The sequence below is a fragment of the Phalaenopsis equestris genome, unplaced genomic scaffold, assembly GCF_001263595.1.
Source record: "Phalaenopsis equestris unplaced genomic scaffold, ASM126359v1 Scaffold000002, whole genome shotgun sequence".
Lineage (NCBI taxonomy): Eukaryota > Viridiplantae > Streptophyta > Magnoliopsida > Asparagales > Orchidaceae > Phalaenopsis > Phalaenopsis equestris.
This window is the reverse complement of record NW_018164444.1, coordinates 22,639,033-22,664,514: the sequence shown is the minus strand read 5'-3', so window position 1 is coordinate 22,664,514 and position 25,482 is coordinate 22,639,033. Positions and strand designations below refer to the sequence as shown.

Here is a 25,482-nt window from a genome sequence, read left to right as displayed (position 1 = left end):
AAAAAATTGACCGAATAACCCTTTATTCCAGTCATTACAACCTAGGTTGGAAGAATCATCCTAACTTTAACCTAAATACCAACTATTAAGGAGGAAACCAACAATGGGGAAATAACCAAGTTAATCCTATAAGTAATTTTTTCAAATAGGGTAATCCTAACTTTAGACCTTCTTTTCCTCTTAGATTTAACTCCAACTCACAGTACAACGAGAAGAAGTTGTCTATAGAAGAGGTTGTTCTTTAAATAGGGAGTAAGCTGCAGCCAAGAGGTTGTCACAAGGAACTTTGAAAACTAGCTGGAGCAAATTGTTAATTTACATAGCAATAGTCCTTCAGGTTTTCTTCCTAGTAGGACCAAGGTGAACCTAAGGAGAAGAGTAGTGAGCAATTAAAAGTGATAAAGTTAAAGAGTGAAAAGAATTAGATGATGTAGTTCTAAAGAATGTTTAGATGGAAAAAGAGAAAGTGGAGATCAAAAAACCAATGGAAGAACCTAATTAGGTATTAGAGAAACAAATTTTTTTAGCTTAGATAAGTATAAAAAGAACACCTCCATCATTCCTTCAAGGACACAAAAAAATAAACTAGACCAACAAATCTCACGATTAATAGATTATTCAAGAAATTGAAAATAAACATTCCTTTTGCCGTTATAGAAAATGTCTAGTTATGCAAATTTTATGAAAGAAATTCCTATTAGAAAGAGAAAGTTTGAGGATCATGCAACAGTAGCACTTAGCGAGGAATACTGTGCTATTATACAAAGGAAGCTTCCTCAGAAACATAAGGACCTTGTGAGCCTTACAATATCTTTTACAATTGGAGAAAAATTTTATGGAAAAACATTATGTGATCTTGAAGCTAGTATCAATCTCATGCATTTATCGATCTTTAAGTGATTATGATTACGAGAGGTGGCACCTACCATCTTGACCTTACACTTTTTTTGATTGACCTATCACTTATCTAAGAGGGGTTATAGAGGATGTCTTAGTGATAGTGGATAAGTTTATCTTTTCCATTGATTTCATTTTTGTAGATGTGGAGGAAGATAAGGAAATCCCTATCATTTTAGGTAGACCTTTTCCTAGCAACTGGTTGTGCCATGATAGATATTCAAAAAGGAGAGTTGACTGTATGAGTGAATGAGCATGGGGTCACTTTAAATGTTTTAAAATATATGAAGCAGCCTTCTGAGGAAAATGATGATGCTTGTTTCAGGATGGATATTATTGGTTATCTCTGCTGTAGTCATTTTTGAGAGACTCATGAAGTTAAATTAATAGAACCAGATTTAGATGAAGATATTTGCAGGAGATCACCAAAAAAAGAATTATTTAAATTCACAAAATGGCAAATTCTATGATATGAAGACATAGTCAATTATATTGTTAGAGATGTTATGCTCTATGGACTGACATACCATCAACGAAAACATTTATCCACGATATGGTGGGTTGATGACGTTAAACTAAATGCTTAGTGAGGCAACCATAGTTATTTGTGTTAGCGTGTTTATCTTCTTTGTTTGTGTTTGTTTGTGAGTTGTATTTATTTATGGTCTGTTTTACTTATTATATGTGTTTGTTGTGATCTTGATGTTGTTTGTGAATGATTAAATTTGATTTCTTATAATGTTTTCATTATGTGCAGTTTTTCTTGTACTGTTATTGTGATGCTGTTGTATTTCCTTTTTTTATTGGTTGTACTGGATATTTTATTTCTCCCTATACTTTCCTAATATTTCTGGACAAATGTGCTTGTTTTTATATACTCTTATGTTGATACTTATATTGTTATATAGACTTTCTTCCGTTCAATTTCATTATGACATGTTTATTTTAGATTTGCTTTCTATTGCACAATATTCTTTCGTGAGTTTATTTTCAAATATTTTTAATAGACACCTATGGTAGATTGTTCTTCTGAGATGTGATTTTTTTTATCATGCTTATACTTTCTATACTGAATTCCATGGATGTCAAAATCAATTGGGGGGGGGGGAGGGGGGAAATATTAAAGAAGCTAAACATTATTTGTCCTCAGTAGTTTGCATATAAAATTAATATCACTTGTGGTATGTGGTGTTACCTTTAGGGTACTATAAATAGTATAGCCAGCCAAGCTAAGTAAAAATCATCCAAACCATTGTATTGGGGGTTATGGAGTGGCCAATTATCTCCATGAGCATCTCTACATTTACTCTTCCCTCCCTTTCCCTAGTTTGTATTTGAAACGCATTAAACTTATTTATATAAATATTATTTTGAATGAATAAAGTTATTGTTGTGTTAGTAAAATTCATTTATTAATTTTGAGTGTGAAACTTGAAAGTGGAAGCATGTTAGTCAACTCAACAAGGAAGACTTACATGGTGGCAACTTTTCAATCTTATGTTACTATAGTTAGTGGATGTAATATTAAAGTTCAATTTTTTTTTTCATTAATCTTTAATTTTCCATCTATATTTCCACTATGATTCTATCTCAATTACCATATTTACAATCATTTGAAAACCAATCCATTATGCATATAACTCTCAGCAAAAAAAAAAAATCCAGATAACAAAACCTAGCCATACTATATTTTAACATTTAGATACCTTAAACCAATTGAAAAAAATCTTTAAAAATCTTAAAAAATCCAGATATACTATAAACGCATTAATCCATCACAACATAGAATTTTAGCTTTTGATTTTATCATTTGATCTATCAAAGAAACCCTAAAATATCTTTTATGGAATTTGGTTAGACAAGGGTTTTCATTGAAACTAATTGACTCCAACGCACTTTTCATTAACATAAAATATTTTATCATGATGGAGTATTTATTCTAATTCATTAATTAAATTCCCATTTTCATTGAAAAATTCTTTTGAACCAAAAAATCCAAAGTGAGCCCAACTTAGTCCAATGTGACTTAGTTTTGAGATTTCTTCCTTGTCATCCATGAAATTCTCTTTAATTAGTTCCAATAACCAAAAATATATCAGATTCTCCTCCCCATCAATTCCAAAGTTGTCTACATAATACTCTAAGCCCATATTAGTATTACAGGTCATATTATAATACAAAATATTGCTGACATTTTAAGATGAATGATGCAATTTGTATTAGCATCATCGTATGTTAGGCTAGTGAAAACTAACGACAAACTCTTGAATGTCCTTGTACAAATGACTTTATTCTGAGGGAATGGATTACTTCAAATTGTTTAAGAGAAAAATTCAATTCATTTTTCATTGGCACCACATTGTATGATTGTATGAATTTTGAATTACTTTAAATAGCAACATACTAACTTCCAAATATATTATTCATTATAGGAGAAAAAACTCAAACGAGCAAATATAAAAATTAAGCTTTTCTGATGAAAAGATAAAAAGAAAATGACAGACAATTATAATAGCTTTCATTTATTTGCTATTGGTACTAGAATAATATTTAAATTTGTATATCAAATTTTTTACAAAAATAATGAGATATTGTCATTTATATGTATAAATGTATATTTATGGAATAAAATATGAGGTATTATAGACCACTAAATTTTTTTTACGAGAAAAGCATAGAAAATGAGGACTGAATTACCCTACCAAACAATGGACGCCTCTTTTTCTAGAAAAAAAATATTGCATCAGAAGTCTTGATGCAATTTTGCATAAGGACTTCAATCAGAGCTTGCTACGTGTACAGACAAACCCGTCTTAGTAAAACAAAATTAATTTGATACATTAGTCGGCCTGCCTGCACATGTGGCAAACTCCCAATTGTAGTCCTGAAACAAAACTGCATCAGGATGTTTTTTTTCTTTTTCTCATCTTTTTTGATTAGGTACAAACTATTAATTCTAACTATTGAGGCTTCTTTAAGAAATTTTTTCGAAGAAAAGTTGTCAAAAACTTCCGGTGCTTTACTTTGTGGAACTTAAAGCTAATTACAAAGGCAAACTCTATATTACTATTATTGCCAAATAACTGTGCATAAACTCATGCTAGACATTTATATTGGAACGAGTAACAAAACAAAATGTGATTGATAACTTCAAAGCTTAATTAATATATCTATTGAAAATCTTAAAAACTAATAAATTATAATGATTATGTCAATTTTCCATACAATACCCTCATAAAAACTTGTGATGACCCCCTCATTGACAATTTGTTTCATGCTATTGTGCCAAATAAGCATGCTGACTTGTATTGTAAGATTAAGTTTTGTATACAAATTAGCCATTGTTGAACTTTCAGGTAAATTGTTTTCGAGCATATTCTCTCAACAATTTCGCATCAACAAGACATGAGGACAAGGAATTACCATAGGGAATAAGCAATATATTAAAAAACAGTATCCAAGGTTGCTTATGCTCGTATGAAAGAACTGAACACGAGTAGATCGAGCTGGGCAGCTGACGAGTCAACCAACTCTCTTCAGCGTATTTGTCATGTATTGGTTGAACAACCCATGTAATAAAGTATGGAATAAATGCATTAGGGAATAAACTGTTATCTTCCTGTTCCCTAAAAATTTTTGTGCTTAAAAGTTGTTTTCGGCTGCTGTCTAATTTTTTTGAATAAAATTATAATCAAAACTCTTATCACAGTTTTCGAAAATATTTTTTCTTCAATTATCTTTTCTAAAAGCTGCAGCTATTTTATATGGACTCTTAATTGAACACTAATAATTGATATATATATATATATATATATTTACAGACTAGGTGGCTTACCAGTTATTTATGCAAACCCAATGATTTCTCTTATTTCTTCCGCACCCCCTGCCACAAACAAGTCCAATTATAAATATAATGGCTGCATCTTTGTAGCTAAGATTCCCTAAAGAAACCTGAAGAAAACTAAATGATTTGTTCCTCCTTCAATTCTTTACAAATTGCCAAATGCGAAAGCCAGAGGATTTTCTAATAGGTTACTAAAGGCATGCTAACATAATCAGCATTTAAAAAGAGGAAAAAGGATCTAAGGCGTAGATAGCAAAATGATTAAAAAAATCTGTTGCATGTCTTGCTCCAATGCATATATAGATAATATAAAGTAAAGAGAAGACCAAGCGGAGCTATTGTGGGAAGCAGCTGCTACGGCAATGGTGGCAATGGGACTCAACGGCAGTTGTAAAAAAGCGTTGCAGAGAGTGAAGCCTTATGGGGCAATGATGTTGGTTCAGTTTAGCTTTGCTGTTATGTACGTAATTTTAATGGTGACTTTTAAGAAAGGCATGAACCAGTCTGTGATGTTCGTGTATCGTAGCGTTGTTGCTGCGGCTGTCATTGCGCCGTTTGCGCTCTGCTTTGAAAGGTATGAAATGGAGGAAAAAAAATTACATATGGGCGTCCGGACGTAGCTTTGCATTCGGACTCCAATAAAATCTTAACATGATCACCTAAAAGTGACGAAAAGACGCTTATTGTGGTGTTATTGCAAAAAAAACTTCAATAACACCACAACAACACAACAATACCACCGTTTAATAGTGCCAATAATACTACCCGGGACCGCACAAATAACACCGCGTTTCTGCTTCAATAATCCCGCAAAATAACACCAATAACACCACAATAACATCTGCGAATAATGCCAATAACACCACCCGGAGAAGCACACAAATAACACTAACGTGTTGTTGGGGGTGCAGTTATTGGCATTTTTTTGTTATTTTTCATGTGGCAAGTTTTTATTGGATTCCGGACGCAAAGTTACATACGGACTCCGTAAGTAATATTTTTTCGAATTGAAGATGTAAATTATCAACAACTTTAATTAAAAGTTTTAAAATAGATGTTTGATTTATGAAAAAGAAATAAGTCGTCGAATTTATTTTTAAGAATTAAAGATTAGAAAATTATTTAACAAGATTTCTGGCAAGTACATTTTAATCAAATTTTGATTATGTAAATCTCAGAATTATTAGTTAATAAAAGATATGTGTAGAGTATAAAAAACTAATCAATTTTTGTTAGATTATGTTTAAATTAAATGTAATAGCTTTGAGGTAAATTTTTATTAATTTTTGATCTGAATATAGAATTTACCTTTTTTTTATGGGTCATTTACATACATAGGACTCAATTCTAATGCATTTATGTATCTCACACCTACAATTTCATTTTTACATGCATAGGTTTAAATTCTTCATATCACAAATTATATTTTTTAGTAGTCAAATCAAACTTTTTTTGTAAATATGTACAGTGCTATTCCAGTAAAAATGGAAATTTAGATGTGAAATACCTAAATTCATAAGAATTGAGTGCTAGGTATGTAAATTTTTCTTTTTATTTATTTTAAAAAGGGTAAATTATTTTTATTTTTAAATGGAAATTTAGATGTGAAATACCTAAATTCATAGGAATTGAGTGCTATGTATGTAAATTTTTCTTTTTATTTATTTTAACAAGGGTAAATTATTTTTATTTTCTTAAAATATTTGATAATATTTTTTAGGATTTTGAATGCTTTCATAAAGTTTTTAATTGATAAAATTTTCTTACTACAATCTATATATTTATAGATTCTAATAAATTCATTTTCTCAGGCGTAATTTTAAATAAGCCTGCTCTCTGAAGAAAATTGGTTAAAAGCATGTGGTGGAATTAATACATAGAAGTAAAGTATCGGTTAAAAGCATGTGGTGGAATTAATACATAGAAGTCCATAGCAAGAATCTATTGGGACCTTCAAATATATAAAGTATTAATGTCATATATTTAAAGGAAAATGCTAAAAGTACTTAAATCAAACAAAATATACATCACAAATTATATGATTAGATTTATCTTTAGTAGAAAATATAGTTATTCTGTCAACATCATTGACCTTGTCCGAAGATCATGATTGATCTTGTATCGTTATTCTGTCAACATCATTGACCTTGTCCGAAGATTCAAGATTGATCTTGTATCAATAACCATGATGAATGCTCATTCAACTTCAATTGTTTAAAAGCCATAGTGAATATTTCCATGCTATAGTAACATATGGAGGCATTAATTTCCGAATTTTTCCATTCTCTGGTCCAGGAATGGGGAATCTAAAATGACACTGGTCATTTTTGTCAAGGTTATGGCCCTTGGAATACTTCAGTTACGATCTTTCCTCCCTCTTAAAGAATTAATCACACATAAACTCGTCATATTAAGTTAATTGTTGCCCTAATTCCCATCTCTCGCCAGGCCTGTTCTTGATCAAAACTTCTATTTTCTGGGAGCCAAGGCCACCTCGACAAGCTTTGCTTCTGCACTTGAAAACATCAACCCAGCCATTACCTTTATCATGTGCCTTCTTCTAAGGTATTTCCTAAATCAAAACTTCTAAATAAAGTTTTTATTTTCTTTTCTCATTTGTGCTGCATAATGCTGTATAATCTAATTAGGTTCGAGAAGTTAAATATTCGAAGAAGGCATGGCCTTGCCAAGCTCATTGGAGCACTCCTGACTGTGATTGGTGCCATTTTGATGATTCTATACAAAGGTCCCTTGGTGGAATTCTTCTGGTTAAAAGGAAGAGAGAAGAATAGCACTTCCGGTCATGCCAATGGGGAAGCAGCAAGCAACGTGGGATGGATTAAGGGCACATTAATGGTTTTAGTGAGCTGCTTCAGCTGGTGTTCCTTCTTGATCCTACAAGTAATATAAGAAGGCCATTAATTAATTCTAAAATCTTCAAGAATGATTTTCTTATTGTGAGTCTTAACTGCAGACAAACACATTGAAATCATACCCTGCAAAACTAAGCCTGACAGTTATGGTATGCTCTATTGGTGCGGTGACAAACGCTGTGATTGCTCTTGTGGTGGAGCAGGGAAGCTTTCGGCCGTGGGTTTTAGGCTGGGATATGCGGCTTTTTGCTGTGACATATTCGGTAAGTTTAATAATACTACGTTAGTAATTAAAAATAAATTAGTGATGTACTTCAGTTGCAGGGGGTAGTCTGCACTGCGTTCTTGTACTTTGTGCTTGGGATGGTGATGAAGGAGAAGGGCCCAGTTTTTGCGAGTGCCTTCAATCCTCTAACAATGATCATTACTAATGTGTTGAGCTCGATCTTTCTAGCAGAAAGGACTGCTCTCGGAACGTAAGTTCATGCCAAATGTATGTCCATATTCTTAAATATTCTTCGTATAGTATGTAGTATCATTTTGAAAGTTTTCTTTTTTATTGGATGCAGAGTTATCGGGGCAATTGTCTTAGTAGTTGGTATGTACTTAATTTTATGGGGTAAAAGCAATGATGTTTTGACTAAATTGGAGAATAAGGAAGGCATCGAGGGAATAGAGCTCCATATGGTTGCACCCAATATTATCGATGGGGGTTCTCCTCTGAGAGCTGAATCCATGGTGATCGAGATTCAAAAAACAGAGAATGAAATTCCAGCATAAAAAAAAGAAGAAAAATATATATATATATATATATATATATATTGAGAGAGAGAAATAGAGAGAGTGCGTGCGAAAGCAATGGCACTTGAGCATGGTGTAATATATTAGTTTTGGGGGCCATTTTACATATGCAATGTAATAATAGGAATACTATGCAAGAGAATGGAGAAGGGATCTGACTTATTTTTATCTTTAGTTTTTTACCTTTATATTATTGTGTTGTTTTACATCTTGATTCCATTTCTATAGGCCTCTTTTTTACATGTTACATTTGGCAATTGGTCATAATTGTTTGTGTTGGATTCTAATTTGTTCGTCAACCACACCCACAAAATAGAGTATAAAACATGAGAGAGAAGGAGAGAGACAAACAGAGGAATGCACAACAATGAAGAGTAATTTCACCGAAGTGTGTAACGCTTTATTCATAGAATAGTTTCATATTTATTGAGAAAAAGAGTATAAAATATGAGGTTATATTTATGTCTCTGCTTTAGTGAGGGTTGTATAGAGTATTATAAGTATTTTATACATGCAGGCTCATAGTCTGGTTGCCCTAAAGCTTGGTTTGTTGGATTGGCAAGCCATTTGTAGGTGCTGCCATTCAACTAAGATAGAGGCATGTTGGCCAACTACAAAAATTAAGCAACTTTTACGTCAAACAGATCAAAAGTAAAACGACAGTAAATATGTCGATAATGTCGTGTTATCATAGATTTTTTTGTCGGATTTGTGTCTGATATTTTTTCTCATGTAAAAGGGGGGTCGATAATGTAATTTACGATGACAAGAGTCAACGTAAATATTTTACGCCAAATTTGTGTCGGTTCATATCCAACTTGAAATATTGTTGACTGTTTAACATCTTTGTGTTAGGACATATCAAAGACTGAAAAAAATAATTTACTTATGCGCATCGGTATATATATATTTGTTTAGGTCTAGTCTCTTTCTTAGAAGCCTAGGATCTAGCCATAAGACTTTCCTTTTGCCTATTTCTAGAAGACTAGTAAAGGAACCCTCACCATTAGAAATTCTAAAACTCTTCTTTGCTCATCTTGAAGTTCCACATGTTGGTTATATCCTCTAGCTCTTAGTAGGTGGAGCCAATATGGGGGAGCTCAAGAAGAGTCCTTATAGGATTGTTTGACCTTAGACTAAGCCCTGGGGTGGTGTGGTATTCGTCAGTCTTGCACACACACACTTGATACCCCTCACATGCACTCATAACATGAACCCTTAACCTACTAATGCTTAGCTTGATCCGTTACTCTTTTGAAAACTCATGTAGATGGTCCCCTAAACCCTTAGCCCAGGGCTAGTGTTTTGCTAATACCAGCACATGGAGGATCCAAAATGAGAGTTCCCTTGGTTTCATGGTTCAAAGAAGGGTAATTTCATGATTAGTATCCTTAATTGATCTCATCCTACCCAAATACCCGATTTAGCATTTTGCCCCCAAACTTTCTCAAAACTACGAAATTGCCCCTAAAACCCTAAATTTTAAAAATTTTCCAAAATCCTCAAATTTTGTCTAAAAACATCCCAAACTATTTCAAGCCACTCAAATTGCCCAAAACATTCCAAAATTTCCAAACTTCCAAAAATACCCCTAACTTTACCAAAATTACCAAAATGCTCTTGGTGGCCCCAATTTTTCCAAAACATCCAAAATTATTTCAAACCCTTCTAAAACCATTCTCGACCACTTATGAAGTTTAATTTGACCAATTTGACCAATGTTTGATAAATATCCCTATTTTGCCCTTTGAAGCCAAATTACCCCAAATCACCCCCAATTTCCACCAATTTGACTGCAATATACCTCAATTTCAATTTCAAATCAAAATTCGTCTTGCCCAATCCAAATTAAAACTAAATTGAAACCCAATTGAACCCAATTTCAAACCTAAATTATAAGCACACTTAAAATTCCCAATTTTGACCATACACTCAAATTCCAAAAAATTAAACCCCATAACTAAACCTATTTTTCCAATTTTGCTTTCCAAACTCTTCATAATATTCCCCTTGATCAATTTGAACACTCAATTGGCCTTACCATAAACTCAATGCTCACCTAAATCCCACCTAAATCAAAACCCCCAATGTCACCAAATTGAACCTCATAACTCCATAATTTCAACTAAATTGATATCCAAAACTCTTCATCACAATTCCTTGAACCAATTTGAACCATCAATTGAGCTAAATCCAAACCCTAGCCCAGTTCAAACCCAAGTCTAACAGAAATGCCCCAAAATTAACCATGAGCCAAATTCCATTAATTTGAACCTCCAAATCAATTCAAAAAATCAATTCAAAGAAATCACCCAATTCCTTTTCCAAACTTCTCATGACAATCATCCATCACACCTTAGTACTTGACCCAAATCTTAGCCCAAACACAACCTAAGACCCATGTTTAAACCAAAAGTCCAAATTTGAACCTAAGCCCCAAACTTGACCAAAACCATTGAAATTGACCAAGCCATGGTCAGCATAACCAATATTTTAGCCTTTGGAACCAAGCCAGATCCACCTAACCCAACTTACTTAAGCCATGGACCAAGAGTCCCTTGAATTAGGGGATTTCATCCCATTTCTGACTAAACCAAAGATATCGTTGCCACCAGTCATCAAACCTCAGTGCAAATCACCGTTAAGCTTCCTCTGACCCTTAAGCACCCTACCCGCCAGCCCTAACCTAGTCGGCCGACCTAGTGGAAAACATTAAAACTGAGAGCCACCTCAAGCCCTAAACCCAAAATTAGAACTACCTGAGTTGGCTCACCCCCATTGGCCTTTGGCGCCGCACAACCTTCTATCTAAGCACCCTTTTCCACCCACTGGCCGATTCTGGTGGCCACCATGGCTGTGCCTATTTAAACTCCACCCCCTCACGACCAAACGTAGAGAGTGCACAGAAACTTGGGGAGACTCTGCCAAATTACTTCCAAAGATTCTCTAAGACTTCCTAAGATCAATCCCACAATTCTCCCTTATTGAAACCACTGTCAGAGCTCAATTTTGAGTTCAAAATTCAGGGCTTTTTATGTCATTCCATTAAACTCCATCAAAGCTCAAACTAAACCACCGAAAAGCTTCTTCAGGCCAAACGAGGAAGTTCTCCATCAAAACCCTTCTCTGTTGAGCCTTCTAACCCACCTTTAGACCAAGGCAACACCCCCCCTTTGATCAAAATCATATTAGAGCTTATACCAAAGCAAAGCAACGCTTGAAAGAGGTTTGTTGGACTCTAATGAAGCTTCCACAAGCACCTAATCGAGGCCTCACCTCTTGGGCAAAGGTATATTTCAAAAATCCTAAAAATGTCTTCAATTTTATCAATTGTGAAGAGAACTTATATTTCATATTATTGTGACCACTAGATGAAGCTACATGAACAAAACTCATGTGATTTGGTTGAGTATTGAGAGAGATCCTAAAGTTTTAGTGCGGATGGTTCTCAGGCTAGGTTAGTTGGGGACGATGACTAGGGGTCGTTCGATCACGTGTGTATCGGATGGACAACGCTGATGTGGTCAAACAAGGATATGGAACATAAAGCATAGGCCGAGTCAGCATTGAGTCAGATGGTGGCATGAAATAGTGGAGCGCCACATGGTCTTTTAGAGCACCGTAGGATGAGTTGGTTGTCGCGTGGTTAAATAGAGAAATAGTGATTATTTTGATTTATTTAATTTAGTTAGCTTAGAAAATGCATAACTTGATGTAAAAAAATCATAAAAATAAAAAAATACCCTTTTACTCAGTGAATGGAGAAGAAAAATTTGAAATAAAAATTAAAATTATTAGACATGCCTCTGATTTTTAATTAATTAAATACCCCCTGAACTATTTGAATTCTAATTAAGTAAATGCTAATTACCATGGCTTGAAACTGTATGTGTTGATATCTCTTGTTAATATGGGATGTTCTCTGATTTTTCCAAGGTTATAAAACATCTCTAAATTTTAAATCTTAATTTTCAAGCCTAGTTGTTCATTTTTCTTAAATTAAAATATAAATTAGCAAAATATGGGACTTATTTCAGTAGGTTTCTTGTGGTCAGACGACTCTATAAAAAATATAAATTAAGTTTAAATGTTTATGTACATTACTATGGTTAATTAAATCATAAAGGCTCACTAAAATTTAAATAAAAAAATTAATATTAAAAAATTAACAAAAATGATTCCACATTGTAAATAATGATTATTTTAACTTACTGTAAAAATTTGAAGCTCATTTGATTTAATTTGATCACTAAAGTCAATTTTTCTAAGTAAAATGGTATATTTGCATTAAAAATTCTATAATAATTAATTATAATTAGGAAAATTACAAAAAGGGGTTTTCTGAGTTCCTTGTGATCAGGGGCACTTAGAATAAATAAAAAATATTTTAAAATAAATAGTCCATTTTTGAGCTACTTTTTGAATTAAAAATAAAAAAAATTAACTAAAAAATTATAAAAAAATGATTAAAAATTACAAAAATATAAAAATACCCAAAATTGTTTCCAATTATTCCCTGATCAGTTCAGACCCTTTAAATTATTTTTCCTAATTTTCTAGTTTAGTTATGTATTTTTAAATGCCATAAATGTATTTTTCTTAATTTTCCATTAAAATAATTATAATAAATAAAATAAGAGTCATAAAAAATAAAAAGTTTGTTTCTCTAAGTTCTCTTGGACTTAAGAGAGAAATAAGAAAAAATATAAAAAATGATCTTTGAAATTAAAACATATTTTCTATTTAATTAATCACTAAAATCAATAAATAATTATAATAGTTAAAATATAATTTAAAAAATCATGCAATTTTTTCCACGTGGTCCTTTGACCTAGGTGAACCTCTAATAATTTTTTCGATGAATAAAAACTTTGTTTTGGTTAACTAAATAAATTAACAATGAAACCTATTTTCTATGTTATGATAATTATATAAATTAAATAGAAATTGAAAAAAATCACATTTTCTCCTTTGATATTTTAATTGACCAATGAGTGGGGTACCAAAAGAATTTCAAAGTCATTCAAATTATTTTTCATGAGTTATGAAGTGGAGAGTCCTAGGGGCAAATTGGTAATTTTAGATTTTGATGCCATAATTGATATTTAGTATTTACCAAAGGGGAAATGGGTAATTTTGAACATAGTGAACACTTTTGGATTTTTGAAATATAATGTGTTAAGAGGTAGAAACCAATTTGCCAGCTTTTCATGATATGGGTAGAATTGTAATTTTGTTAATTATAATGACTTGGTAGTTAACTCAGCTGGATGACACTAAAGTAGTGGGCTTAAGTTATGAAGATATTAATTCACATTTTTGAATCCCCTCAATTGGCGATTAGATGATAGCATGGCCCTTTAATGAGAATTGAATTTCAGTTTATATTACATTTTAATTATTACAAATTTACCCATGAAATTTTGGTGGGCTTTGTAGTGAACTAGGCTTAATCCAAGGTTGTTTAATGAGGCTTAGAGAAGATAATATATTGATCATGAACATTTTGAAAACAATACAAGGCCGATTTTATCTAGAGTATAAAATCCTTAATGACTCTAGGTTTGTCCTTCGGGGTATTTACTCATATAACTTTTTAAATAAAACATTAAGTGACTATCTGGTTACCTGACGATAAAGATAATTAAAGTATCAAGGTTCACCGAGCTTAACGGGCATTAATTCATTGAAACTAAGTATAAATTTAGATGATTAATTGAACAATTTAATAAGATCAAATGAACTTGAAATGTTTCAAAGCATTTTAAAAGTTGTTTAGGGTTATGCCCCTAACATTTTAGGATCCATTGGATACTTTGAATGACAATTGAACTTATTATTCTTTTATCAAGAAAATCATCCATTAAAACCTTCAAGGATTCATTAAGTTATGATTTAGGACTCATTTTTTGCAATTTTATTTAAATTTCTAGCAAAATTCTATATATGTCTTAAGTTCTAACATTTCAGTGGGAGTGTGAGAAAATGACATGTACGCATTTACATTTTTGCAATATAATTTACTTTTCATTTATTTTTCTGCATTTTCTTATCTGTACTTTCTTTATCTCTAAAACCTTTTTTTAAATTGAAAATTACAAAACCACTTTTCAAAATTAAACAAAATTTTTCAAAAACAACAAAACAAAAATTGCATAACACGTCCTTTTGAATTTACGGGAGACCCTCGAATGAGGTAACCCACGGTTCCTAACGAGATCTTCCCAGTTTAAATGAGCCTCACAAATTGTTTAAACTAAGTAAAATCAAAAGATAATAATGGTACTGGAATGAGAAAACCATGGGATCTTAACCGGTGTCGCTCTAATCAAATTTAACCCCCCATAATGATTGAACTGAACTTGTCGTTGAAACGTTTTGAACTTTTAGACTTCAGGTCTACTACTTCACCAAGGAGCTTAGAGCTAATGACGAGGGTAGCATCTGATAATCGCAAGTGGATCTACAACAACAAATCCTTTCTTAGAATTAAACAACAAGCCAAGGGATTTCGAGGTCGTTTGCCTAGTGCAACATAAACCCTCACCTTATCTTCAGGTCTTTGAACAATCATGTTGTGCAAATTAAGCCCTAACTCATTTTAAGATTTCAAGATTTTTGTTCGTTATGACATAAACCTCTTATCTTCCATGCCATTTGTGTGATTGTGTCATACAAATGTAAGTCCTAAATAATAATAATTGGCAAGATGAAACATTAGATAATTTTCTCTCCAGAATTGATGTCAAATCATAAGATAGCTTGGGAAGTCACTTAAGTTCTCCTTAACATCCATGAAGTTGGGAAGTCACTTAAGTTCTCCTTAACATCCATGAGGACATCCCTTAATTTTTTTTCTTCCTTTGAATTTTATAATAAATATTTTGGATTACAAAATATTGTTCCAAATTTGAGCCTTTCTCATTTGACACTCCTTAGTCAATCTTTGAGAAGTAGTGCCCTTTGAAATCCTTCAAGACAATATTAAGATGACCTTTGAGTTTTATTAGGTGACCTCGGTCATTTAAGATGTAATTAACTTCATTGGCTTGCCCTTATAGGAAAATTTAAGAACCCAGCTTAATATAAACCCTATCTAATCTTTTTATAGCTGATAGGGGAACTTATCGGTCAACATAAAGGATCAAAGATTAAAATGAATGTTATAAATTCTTTAGTTTATTTAATCGAGCCTCACAGACAAGTAATATGTCTATTCCTCGGGATAAGCGTCCCTTATAGTGTTATGCTCATTTATTTAAACTATATTGGTTCAGTCTCGTATTTTCAAAAAATTAAAATATTACTTTCCAAAATTTAATATATTATATTAAATCAAACACGTTTTCCTCAATGAAAAGACGACCGACAATTTTCTGGTGACGTCACTGGGGACTAGTTTCTCTCTCCATTATGATAAGAAAGTCTTGTTTTCATACATCGATAATGTGTCCATGCCTCTCATGAACCAAATTACCTTTTTTTTGTTGACATGCTTTGCTCGTTTCTTTCTTAGGCAAGTACGATCAATTCTTTTAAATTTCAGGACCATTTGTTTGACTATCTTAAATAGAGATGTTCAGGAGTCCTTTAGGACTTTATCTTTCTGTGTGGGGTCGGACTCCCAATATGGGTGTTGGTGGACTTGTTCCGCCTACGCGATGTGCATTGTGAAGTTGGTCTTGCACTGGGTCCTATGCTTCACTGTTTCCTCATATCTTTTAGGCTTGGTTTGCTATTTTGCGAATCAAGCCAAGTCGTTACATCTCTTTGCCCTTTTTTAATTTGTTAATCAAAACCATTTAATGTTATAATAAAAAAAAAACAAATTTGAAATTAAAAACAATTTTAATTTGTTAATCAAAACCATTTAATGTTATAATAAAAAAAAATAAATTTGAAATTAAAAACAATAAAGGATGTTCCCAGTCCACAGAATGACCTTTGTTAATTTTTAGTATTTGCACTGAAATTACAAAGTGATGGTTGATACTAACCCTTAGAACTTTTTCTTTGAAGCTGCTACAATGGCGTTCCCTACTCTCACATTCTCTTGCAACCTGCCAACCGACCGCGACACCCGTAACATTGCACTAATGATCAAGTTTGGAGCTAGCTTTGATGAATTTGAGGTCGTACTTGGCAAGGCTCCATTCGTCGTCATGAAGGTTGCTGCTTCAGAAGTTCAAGAACCATCTATTGAGTTCAATTTGAACTGTCTCCAGAAAGTCACTTCCCTTCTTACAAGAAAAAAAAATCGCTATCGTCCCAACATCCGTTTAGTTTGTCATCCCACATCTATCCACGCGAGAGTCGTTACAGCTAATGCTACCGTATTCACTATTACTGTATTCACCATTACTGCGCCTATCCTACTGTCTGTTAAGGGAAAAGAAGTTTTGAAAGAAGAATATTCAATTAATGATTTCACTAATCTGTCATTAGTATTTGAAGTTGGTTCCAGTTCAGGGGTTAGGCTGCCAACCATGTCACAAAGAAGAAACCAAAACCAAAAGATTCAGAGGGCAGCCTGGGTTTAGTCTACAAGGATAGCCCCTGTTGATGAGATTCCTCATCAAGAGGAAATTGGATTGTCTGAGATTGCTCCTCTCTTATGAGGCATTAAGTTTCATCCATTGATGGAGACCACTGGGGATGAGAGCATTTATAGGAACTGTTACTCTACCTTCACCACAGAATCAGGGTAAGGAGAGGGAGAAGCCCACACCTATCACCAAAGTTTGTACAGTGTTTGAAAGACTAGTTATCAAGAAGGTGTGTACTGTTGCTTAGTTGCTCAAGTGAATGGGATGCACAGTTTCACCTCAGATGAAGAAAGAAATTTTGAAGGCTATTAGATATGTCTGCTAGTTCCAGAGATCAGTTGAAGTGCCTCCAGCCCATTTTCTTGTAAGATTCCAACTTGGAAGCCGTGTGGATAGTATTGCCTCCATCACATATTCTACCATCATTGCTTCGAAGCCCGTAGGAGGTCAAGCAGTCAAGCCACATTTTGGTGCGAGGATACCACCTACAACCATTCATGAAAACTTCCCAAAAAAAGATAAAGGGAAGAGATCTGTTACCACTATACTTGGTCTACCCCACGGGGAACATACTTCTCTTTGACATACCAATGCCTCCTCCAAGACACTCCATCTTAAAGCATCAACATCGATGAAGATAGTGTGGGTACCCAAGAGCGTTGCTCAAGTACACTCTGATGAGCCCATAGGGCATTTTTGTGGAATGAAGTATATGTCTGATCCGCCAGAGGTTGTTACCACCATTGTTACAAAGTTCATCATACAACAGGATGATATTCAAGAAAGACCTCCAGATCTCAAGATCTAGAAGAAGCAATAAAAGAAAAGGTAGAGAAGCTCAGAGTCAAGATTGCCAGAAAGTCACTTCCCTTCTTACAAGAAAAAAAAATTGCTATCGTCCCAACGTCCGTTTAGTTTGTCATCCCACATCTATCCACGTGAGAGTCGTTACAGCTAATGCTACCGTATTCACCATTACTGCGCCTATCCTACTGTCTGTTAAGGGAAAAGAAGTTTTGAAAGAAGAATATTCAATTAATGATTTCACTAATCTGTCATTAGTATTTGAAGTTGGTTCCAGTTTAGGGGTTAGGTTGCCAACCATGTCACAAAGAAGAAACCAAAACCAGAAGATTAAGAGGGCAGCCTGGGTTCAGTCTACAAGGATAGCCCCTGTTGATGAGATTCCTCATCAAGAGGAAATTGGATTGTCTGAGATTGCTCCTCTCTTATGAGGCATTAAGTTTCATCCATTGATGGAGACCACTGGGGATGAGAGCATTTATAGGAACTGTTACTCTACCTTCACCACAGAATCAGGGTAAGGAGAGGGAGAAGCCCACACCTATCACCAAAGTTTGTACAATGTTTGAAAGACTAGTTATCAAGAAGGTGTGTACTGTTGCTTAGTTGCTCAAGTGAATGGGATGCACAGTTTCACCTCAGATGAAGAAAAAAATTTTGAAGGCTATTAGATATGTCTGCTAGTTCCAGAGATCAGTTGAAGTGCCTCCAGCCCATTTTCTTGTAAGATTCCAACTTGGAAGCCGTGTGGATAGTATTGCCTCCATCACATATTCTACCATCATTGCTTCGAAGCCCGTAGGAGGTCAAGCAGTCAAGCCACATTTTGGTGCGAGGATACCACCTACAACCATTCATGAAAACTTTCCAAAAAAAGATAAAGGGAAGAGACCCGTTACCACTATACTTGGTCTACCCCACGGGGAACATACTTCTCTTTGACATACCAATGCCTCCTCCAAGACACTCCATCTTAAAGCATCAACATCGATGAAGATAGTGTGGGTACCCAAGAGCGTTGCTCAAGTACACTCTGATGAGCCCATAGGGCATTTTTGTGGAATGAAGTATATGTCTGATCCGCCAGAGGTTGTTACCACCATTGTTACAAAGTTCATCATACAACAGGATGATATTCAAGAAAGACCTCCAGATCTCAAGATCTAGAAGAAAGCAATAAAAGAAAAGGTAGAGAAGCTCAGAGTCAAGATTGCAGAATTGGCTAAAGAGCGAGGAGTAGGTGTTGATGATGATGACGAATATTTTGATTTCACAATTTTTCTCGATCAGGAGTTCATAGAGATCAATGTTATTGAAATTAAGGTTGCTACATCTACGCGCGATGCTCCACTTTCTGGTGAAGAGAACGATATGGATGACTTATGAAGGGCCATTCAACTAAGACATGAATAGATCGTACGAAGGGATAAAAGGATGGAAGAGATGGCTGTCACCATGACTGCCATAGCTACAGTGCATGGGCATTCTCAGTCACGAAAACTAGCTTCACTATAGGTCAATCAGCCTGACGTTGTGCATATTAGAGATGATAGAAGGGAGGTCATTTTGTCAGTAGAGATGAACTACACAAGAAAGATTCAATCCAGAGTTTGGTACCAGAGAAAGACAGTAAACAGATGATCAAACAACTAGTAAGGGAGGCCTTAGCCCAATCTAAAGATGGTGCATCGATTTCAAAGGGTAGACCTTACCCGGAGGAATTTAATGTCGTACCTCACCCCAAGGGCTTTGTGTCACCAAACTTCAAGACGTTCGATGCAACCATAATTTCCCGTAAGTATATAGTTCACTTTAGAGCCAATTATTGTAATGTCAGAGGCAATGAAGTGTTGTTGTTCTGCTAATTTGTCACCATCTTATTAGGGATAACATTTGACTGGTATGCCATGTTGTCTAATGGATCAGTAAAGACATTTTCTGAGTTGGAGCTCTTTTTTCGTGAAGAGGTTTGTTTTTTTGTGAAGAGGTTTGCCAGAGCGCAGCATCATGTCACCATAAGAGATCTTGTGGTGGAAAGGCAGAAGCCTAAGAAGGTCGTGGTTGACTATTACTTGAGATGAAGAAACATGAACATGAAGTGTGAGCTACAGGAACAACATGCGATTGATATTCTACTCAAAAAGCATTCACAAACCAGTAGCTTTCATGCTAAAGGGACTCACAATCAAGTCGCTTGATAAATTACCCAGCAAGGTCAGTAGCTTGTAGGAGGAAGTAGAGCATATGGAGTCTCGGGAAAAGAATGAGAAGTTTAGAGCAGTCGGGACATTTGAGAAGAAATATAGGATAGTAACAACAATTAATAAGGGCAAACAACCGATGAGGATTCAGGCTGAGCAGCCTTGTCAGGGTTCCCAACAATCATCACAACATGATTAGTTTCTTCAGCAATAGCAGACTCAACAGTATGGCCAGTTTGGACAATAGTCATATCAGAAAGGATCCTACAGGACATATAGTAGATAAGGTCTAATATTTGTAGAGCGGATGAATAGGGTGTATCCTTTCAAATATATTTAGAAATTTGGTGAAGAAGCCTGAGTTCATATTACCAAAGCCAAGGAATCTAGAAGAGTTGATAAGAAGGATCAACCAAACTATTTTCCATACCACAGACTCCGTGGATACACCAAAGTGGGATGATTCATCTTCTAGGATTGACTCGAGAGGAATCTCAATAAGTGAAATATAACAATTCCAAAAGAATATTTAAAAGAGCTTGAAAGAGGTTCTGTAAATTTGATTTCAGCCGAGCCAATTACCCCTATAGAGCTGTGTTTAGAGAAGGGTGGTTAGAGCACAATTCAGAGCACTTCATCCAAGAAGATACTGGACCAGATTCAGATTGCGTCAACATAAGCCCCCATTCAGAGTCAATAGCCTGCTAGATCAAAGATGGAGATCACACCAGAGAAGTCGCATCAGCCAAAGAATAAGAAAAAAGAGATCGTGCACAAGATGAATACCGATAATGCCAGGGGTAGGATAGGGGATGCCTCACTTAGATTGGTTGTTTGGATTTGGGGGAGAAATTCCTCAAACCGCTAGCCGTGTATGAATATCTTTTTTCCCCTCTGAGGGTTTTTAAATATATTTATTACCATTTTGTCTTTGTTGTAACTGTCTCTAGTGATAACATCATTGACTGTGATCAATCTAACCCCAATCTTGAATTCCATATTGATCCTCAATTCATACTTATGTCCGATGAACACATTAATGAGAATGAAGAAAATGTTGATGACACCTATTACTATAGTTCTGGGAGTGAGGAGCCAGTTTTAGAGTGTTAAGGGACACCAATAATGATCAACTTGGACTTTTTAAATTTAGAAATGACACCAGAAGCTTCAGCTACAACGTTGAAAGAAAAAGAAATCACAAAAATTAATATAAGTAGTGGGTAGGTACTACCCCTAAGGACAGCTCAAATGAACAAAGGAAAACAAATATTCAAATGAGAAGAACCACCTGTGCCTCCACCATTGAAGGAGATACATAATCAAGTGAAAATTTGTGGTTTTTATAAAGTGGATTATAATGTACTAACTCATTTTAGGAGGTTTCCAAACAAAATAAGCATCTACGATGCTTTGATCCTGTCAAAGGAGGTGAGAGAATCTTTGGTCACAACTCTACTTGATCCAAAAATTTGCTTCACTCAGTTGGCCTGCTTTGGTCACAACTCTACTTGATCCAAAAATTTGCTTCGCTCAGTTGGCCTGCTCATCCTTGGATGAAGTTCGTTCATTAAAGGAACAATCTGGTGTAATCTTCACCGTTAAAGATTTGTTGCTTGGTACTACCAACCACAACATATCACTCTACATCTCTGTTAGCATTAGTAGATTTGTGTTTTCCCGAGTTTTTGTAGATTCAAGAGTGTCACTCAAATTAATGAGTCTACGAACTTTATCATACTTGGATATTGATGCTCAAGAGCTTACCGCCGATAAGATGATGTTAACGGGATTCAATCAGAAGGGAGAGAGAGCTTTGGGATCAATTTCACTACTAATGAGGGTTGGAGAGCTAGTAACAACCACTAAATTCCACATCATTGACGCAGAAACTTCGTTCAACACTTTGCTTGGTTGACCATAGATTCATGAGCAAAACATGGTTCTGTCATTGCTAGACTAGTGTATCAAATATTAAAAAGAAGGACAGGAATTTTACAATAAGGGGGATTTTCAGCCATTTTCAGTTCATGAAGTAGGCATCCACAAAGACACTGCTTAATACACTCCTCTAAAGAAGACTATTTTTTCCCAAGAAGTTGTGTCAAATATGATGGAAGATTCAAAGGGATTACAAGAGAAAGATTATTCAACTCCGACTCGATGATCTACCACCACTCCTTTGTAAAGAGTTAGTGGAAGTTCTTTTAGCCCACACACCCGAGATCGAGGTTGGGGATGCGAACGAGGAAGAACCAACATGATTGTTGAACTGACAAGGCCAACCATCAACATCGACATGGAAGAGAGTTCTATCGAAGATAAGTTTGATGAAGAGATAATGGTGATAAAGTAGAAGAAACCATAGTTCTAGATTTTCTTGTAAGATGTGGAGAAAAGTGAATATGAGTTAATGTATGATCGGATTAACCGCTATGTGCATGCCATGACCCTTACTCTGATTCACCCTCAAAAGGTCAAGATTTTAGAGGTCAAGGAAGTCCGGGGTATTGGTTTGAAGCCGATTAAGTTCTACCATGCTTCTCCTACTACTAGTTCTGAAATTCATGTAAATTTGGAAGAGGATGATTCTAATGAACTAATGGAATTACCATTTGGTTATTTTTCTCCTTGTGTGAAAAAATTAATTCAACATGGATATGTGTTGAAGCAAATGCTAAAGGATAAAATACAAGGATATGTGTTGAAGCAAATGCTAAAGGATAAAATAAAACTCTTCGAGAAATTGTGGAATGTTAAAGGTTAAACTCTCAACTCTAAAGAGGGTCTCGGATTTGGTACGATAGAAGCAGTCGATGATTCAAAATTTTGCATGGTTGTTACTAGCAAATTAGAAGAGATTGCCTCAATGTGGAGGATGATTTTGAAGACTCTTCGATATAAGGTGCTCTGCCAGAGTTTGACGAGGAAATTAAGTGAACATTCGAAGAATTGAAGGAAGTTAACCTTGGGACTAAGGAGCAGCCCCGACCAACCTTCAAAGTTCTCTAGTCAGCGAAGAGGAGTCTACGGATCTAATCAAGTTATTTTCATATATTAAGGATTGCTTCGCCTAGATCTTCAATGAAATTCTAAGATTGTCCTCACAGGCTTGGAGTGGATGAGAGTATGACTCAAGTAAAACAAGCTTCCGGAAGAATGCACCTCAAAATAGAACAAAATGTCATTGCCAAAGTGAATAAATTAATAGACGCTAACTTTATGCAGGAAGAACAATACGATGTGGATGGATTTAGTGTGTTATTTTTGCAAATATTTTTTAATATTAAAAAATACGCACGGTAGTAATAATAATAAACATACAATGTAAACCCTAACAAAAATAACTTTAATGAAAATAATTTTATCTATTAAAACCTTTAAACTGTCAAGTCCCCTAATAATAACATAAGTATAGGTATCACTCAAGTAATAAAGAGCTCTAATGAAGTCCTAGATATCGATGCCACAGGGAAGTTAGAAATGATTATAAATAAATTCTTATATTTATAATGTAAATCACAATTTAAACTAAAAAATTGAAGTACTAAATTTGAATCTAAAGTATTAGAGTGAATGCTAATTAAAATGCAGTTAAAAGAACTAAGTTAACTAAATTAATTATTAAACTTTCAAAAGTAAACTTACAAAAACTAAACTAGTTTTTGTGATGGATAGTTCAAATTTAAGAAGGCATCCTTCCCCTTTACATTGAGTATATGGATTGCAAAGAAATTAAAATCATTTGAATATAATTTGATTATATATATATTCAAATGATTTTAATTTCTTTGCAATCCATATACTCAATGTAAAGGGGAAGGATGCCTTCTTAAATTTGAACTATCCATCACAAAAACTAGTTTAGTTTTTGTAAGTTTACTTTTAAAAGTTTAATAATTAATTTAGTTAACTTAGTTCTTTAAACTGCATTTTAATTAGCATTCACTCTAATACCAAATAAGAGTAATCCTATTCTTTACCCTCTTCAAAGTGCATAAAGAAAATTGACTAATCCAGTCATTCACTCTAATACCAAATAAGAGTAATCCTATTCTTTACCCTCTTCAAAGTGCATAAAGAACATTGACTAATCCAGTGTTTACCCTAATTCCGTGGTTAGGCTGGGATGATACTGACTACCACTCCAAAACACCCACTAATCCCTCATTTGATAGCTAACAATCTCACTATGTGTTTCCAATCAACTAGACCAAATTGGCGATTTTAATCAGTCACCTTAAAATCTCCAATTCTGCATCCAACAAAGTATATTTCCCTATTTATTTGCACTCAACTCCATGGATGACAACCTCTCCCATGAACTTAAATATGATTCTCACTATGTTGTAGAAATAATAGACCTTTAGGAACGTATGTTTCTCAACACATTTTAATATTTCAACTGGCCAGATCAAAAATTAAATGAAGATCGAAGTTCAAATCATCACAAAATTTTGACATTTAAAATCGTATAACGTAAAATCAATTCTTTAAAAAATCATATCTCAAAGTAGCAGACGGATAAAGAAGACTACTCAGAATTCATCAAAAGGATACGACAAAACACGGATTTTATATATAAGAACAAGTTTACAAAGTAAAGATATAAAAGAACACAACTTTTCTCACAATCCTTCTAATGCAAATCCCTAGAAGTTTTCTTCAAGTACTTTCCCTCTTTACAAGCACTCTCATTCTCTTTTAGAAGTGTAATGTAGAAGAAATCTCTCACCTTCCCTCTCCTCTTATAATCCTTGAAGAAAATCTTTAAGCCCTTGACTTTCTCTCTCTCTTTCTCTCTCATGCTTTCTTCTTCCACTCTTTGGCCCCTCCTTTTCTCTTCCTTTTCTCTGCCACATGCATGCCCTAAACTTCCCTCTCTTTTATTAGAGGTTTCCTCTCTCCAAAAATAATTTAAAATTCTCTCCAAAATTCTATCCAAAAGTCTACTCTGAATTTGAAAGACATGTCTATTGATCTAAGAGACATATCCCCTCATAAAAGAACTTTCCAAAAAATATAAATACATTGAATCACTTCATGGGGCGTTATAACAAGTGCCCCTTTCAAAATTCATGTGAACTTTGTCCTGAACCGCCTTGATCCGCAAAAGGTCATCTGTGGCGCTTCAGACGCCAACTTTAAGACCGCGTTGTTCTGGGTTTTAGTGCTTCAGGTGCCAGCTCTCTGTAAAATGGCGCTTCAGGCGCTCGTTCTGGCGCTTCAGGCACCAAAATCTTAAAATTTCTTATTTTGTCTCCCAATTTCATCCTTTTTATTACTTTTGCTCCAAATGCCTAAAGGTGATATACCTGCAACAAAAACATAAAAAAACCTCTTTTTAAATTACAATATCTCCAAAAATAAGCATAAAATGTATAATTAAAACAACACATTATTTTGGTGTATCAAAATCCCCCAATCTTAAATGTTATTTGTCCTCAAGTGACACTTTTACTACATAAAAACATATAGCTGAGGATAGAGATTAACTTATAAACTTCTATACTTTA

The 25,482-nt window shown here is 34.3% G+C and overlaps 1 protein-coding gene across 1 annotated transcript; it reads left to right on the top strand.

Moving 5' to 3' along the window:
- The first annotated feature begins 5,103 nt into the window (after nucleotides 1-5,103).
- Nucleotides 5,104-8,394, top strand: LOC110035205 (WAT1-related protein At1g44800-like). Its single transcript, XM_020739473.1, has 7 exons — nucleotides 5,104-5,315; nucleotides 7,037-7,099; nucleotides 7,190-7,306; nucleotides 7,390-7,642; nucleotides 7,716-7,877; nucleotides 7,939-8,090; nucleotides 8,184-8,394. The coding sequence occupies exons 1-7, from the start codon at nucleotides 5,104-5,106 to the stop codon at nucleotides 8,392-8,394; spliced, it is 1,170 nt and encodes a 389-aa protein (XP_020595132.1).
- Nucleotides 8,395-25,482: the final 17,088 nt, after the last annotated feature.

Bases quoted from the DNA above. Each gene is read 5' to 3' on its own strand.
- LOC110035205 (XM_020739473.1), top strand. From the start codon at position 5,104: ATGGTGGCAATGGGACTCAACGGCAGTTGTAAAAAAGCGTTGCAGAGA. The intron at 7,643-7,715 runs GTAATATAAGAA...TCTTAACTGCAG, and splicing joins GTTCCTTCTTGATCCTACAA to ACAAACACATTGAAATCATA. The intron at 8,091-8,183 runs GTAAGTTCATGC...TATTGGATGCAG, and splicing joins GAAAGGACTGCTCTCGGAAC to AGTTATCGGGGCAATTGTCT.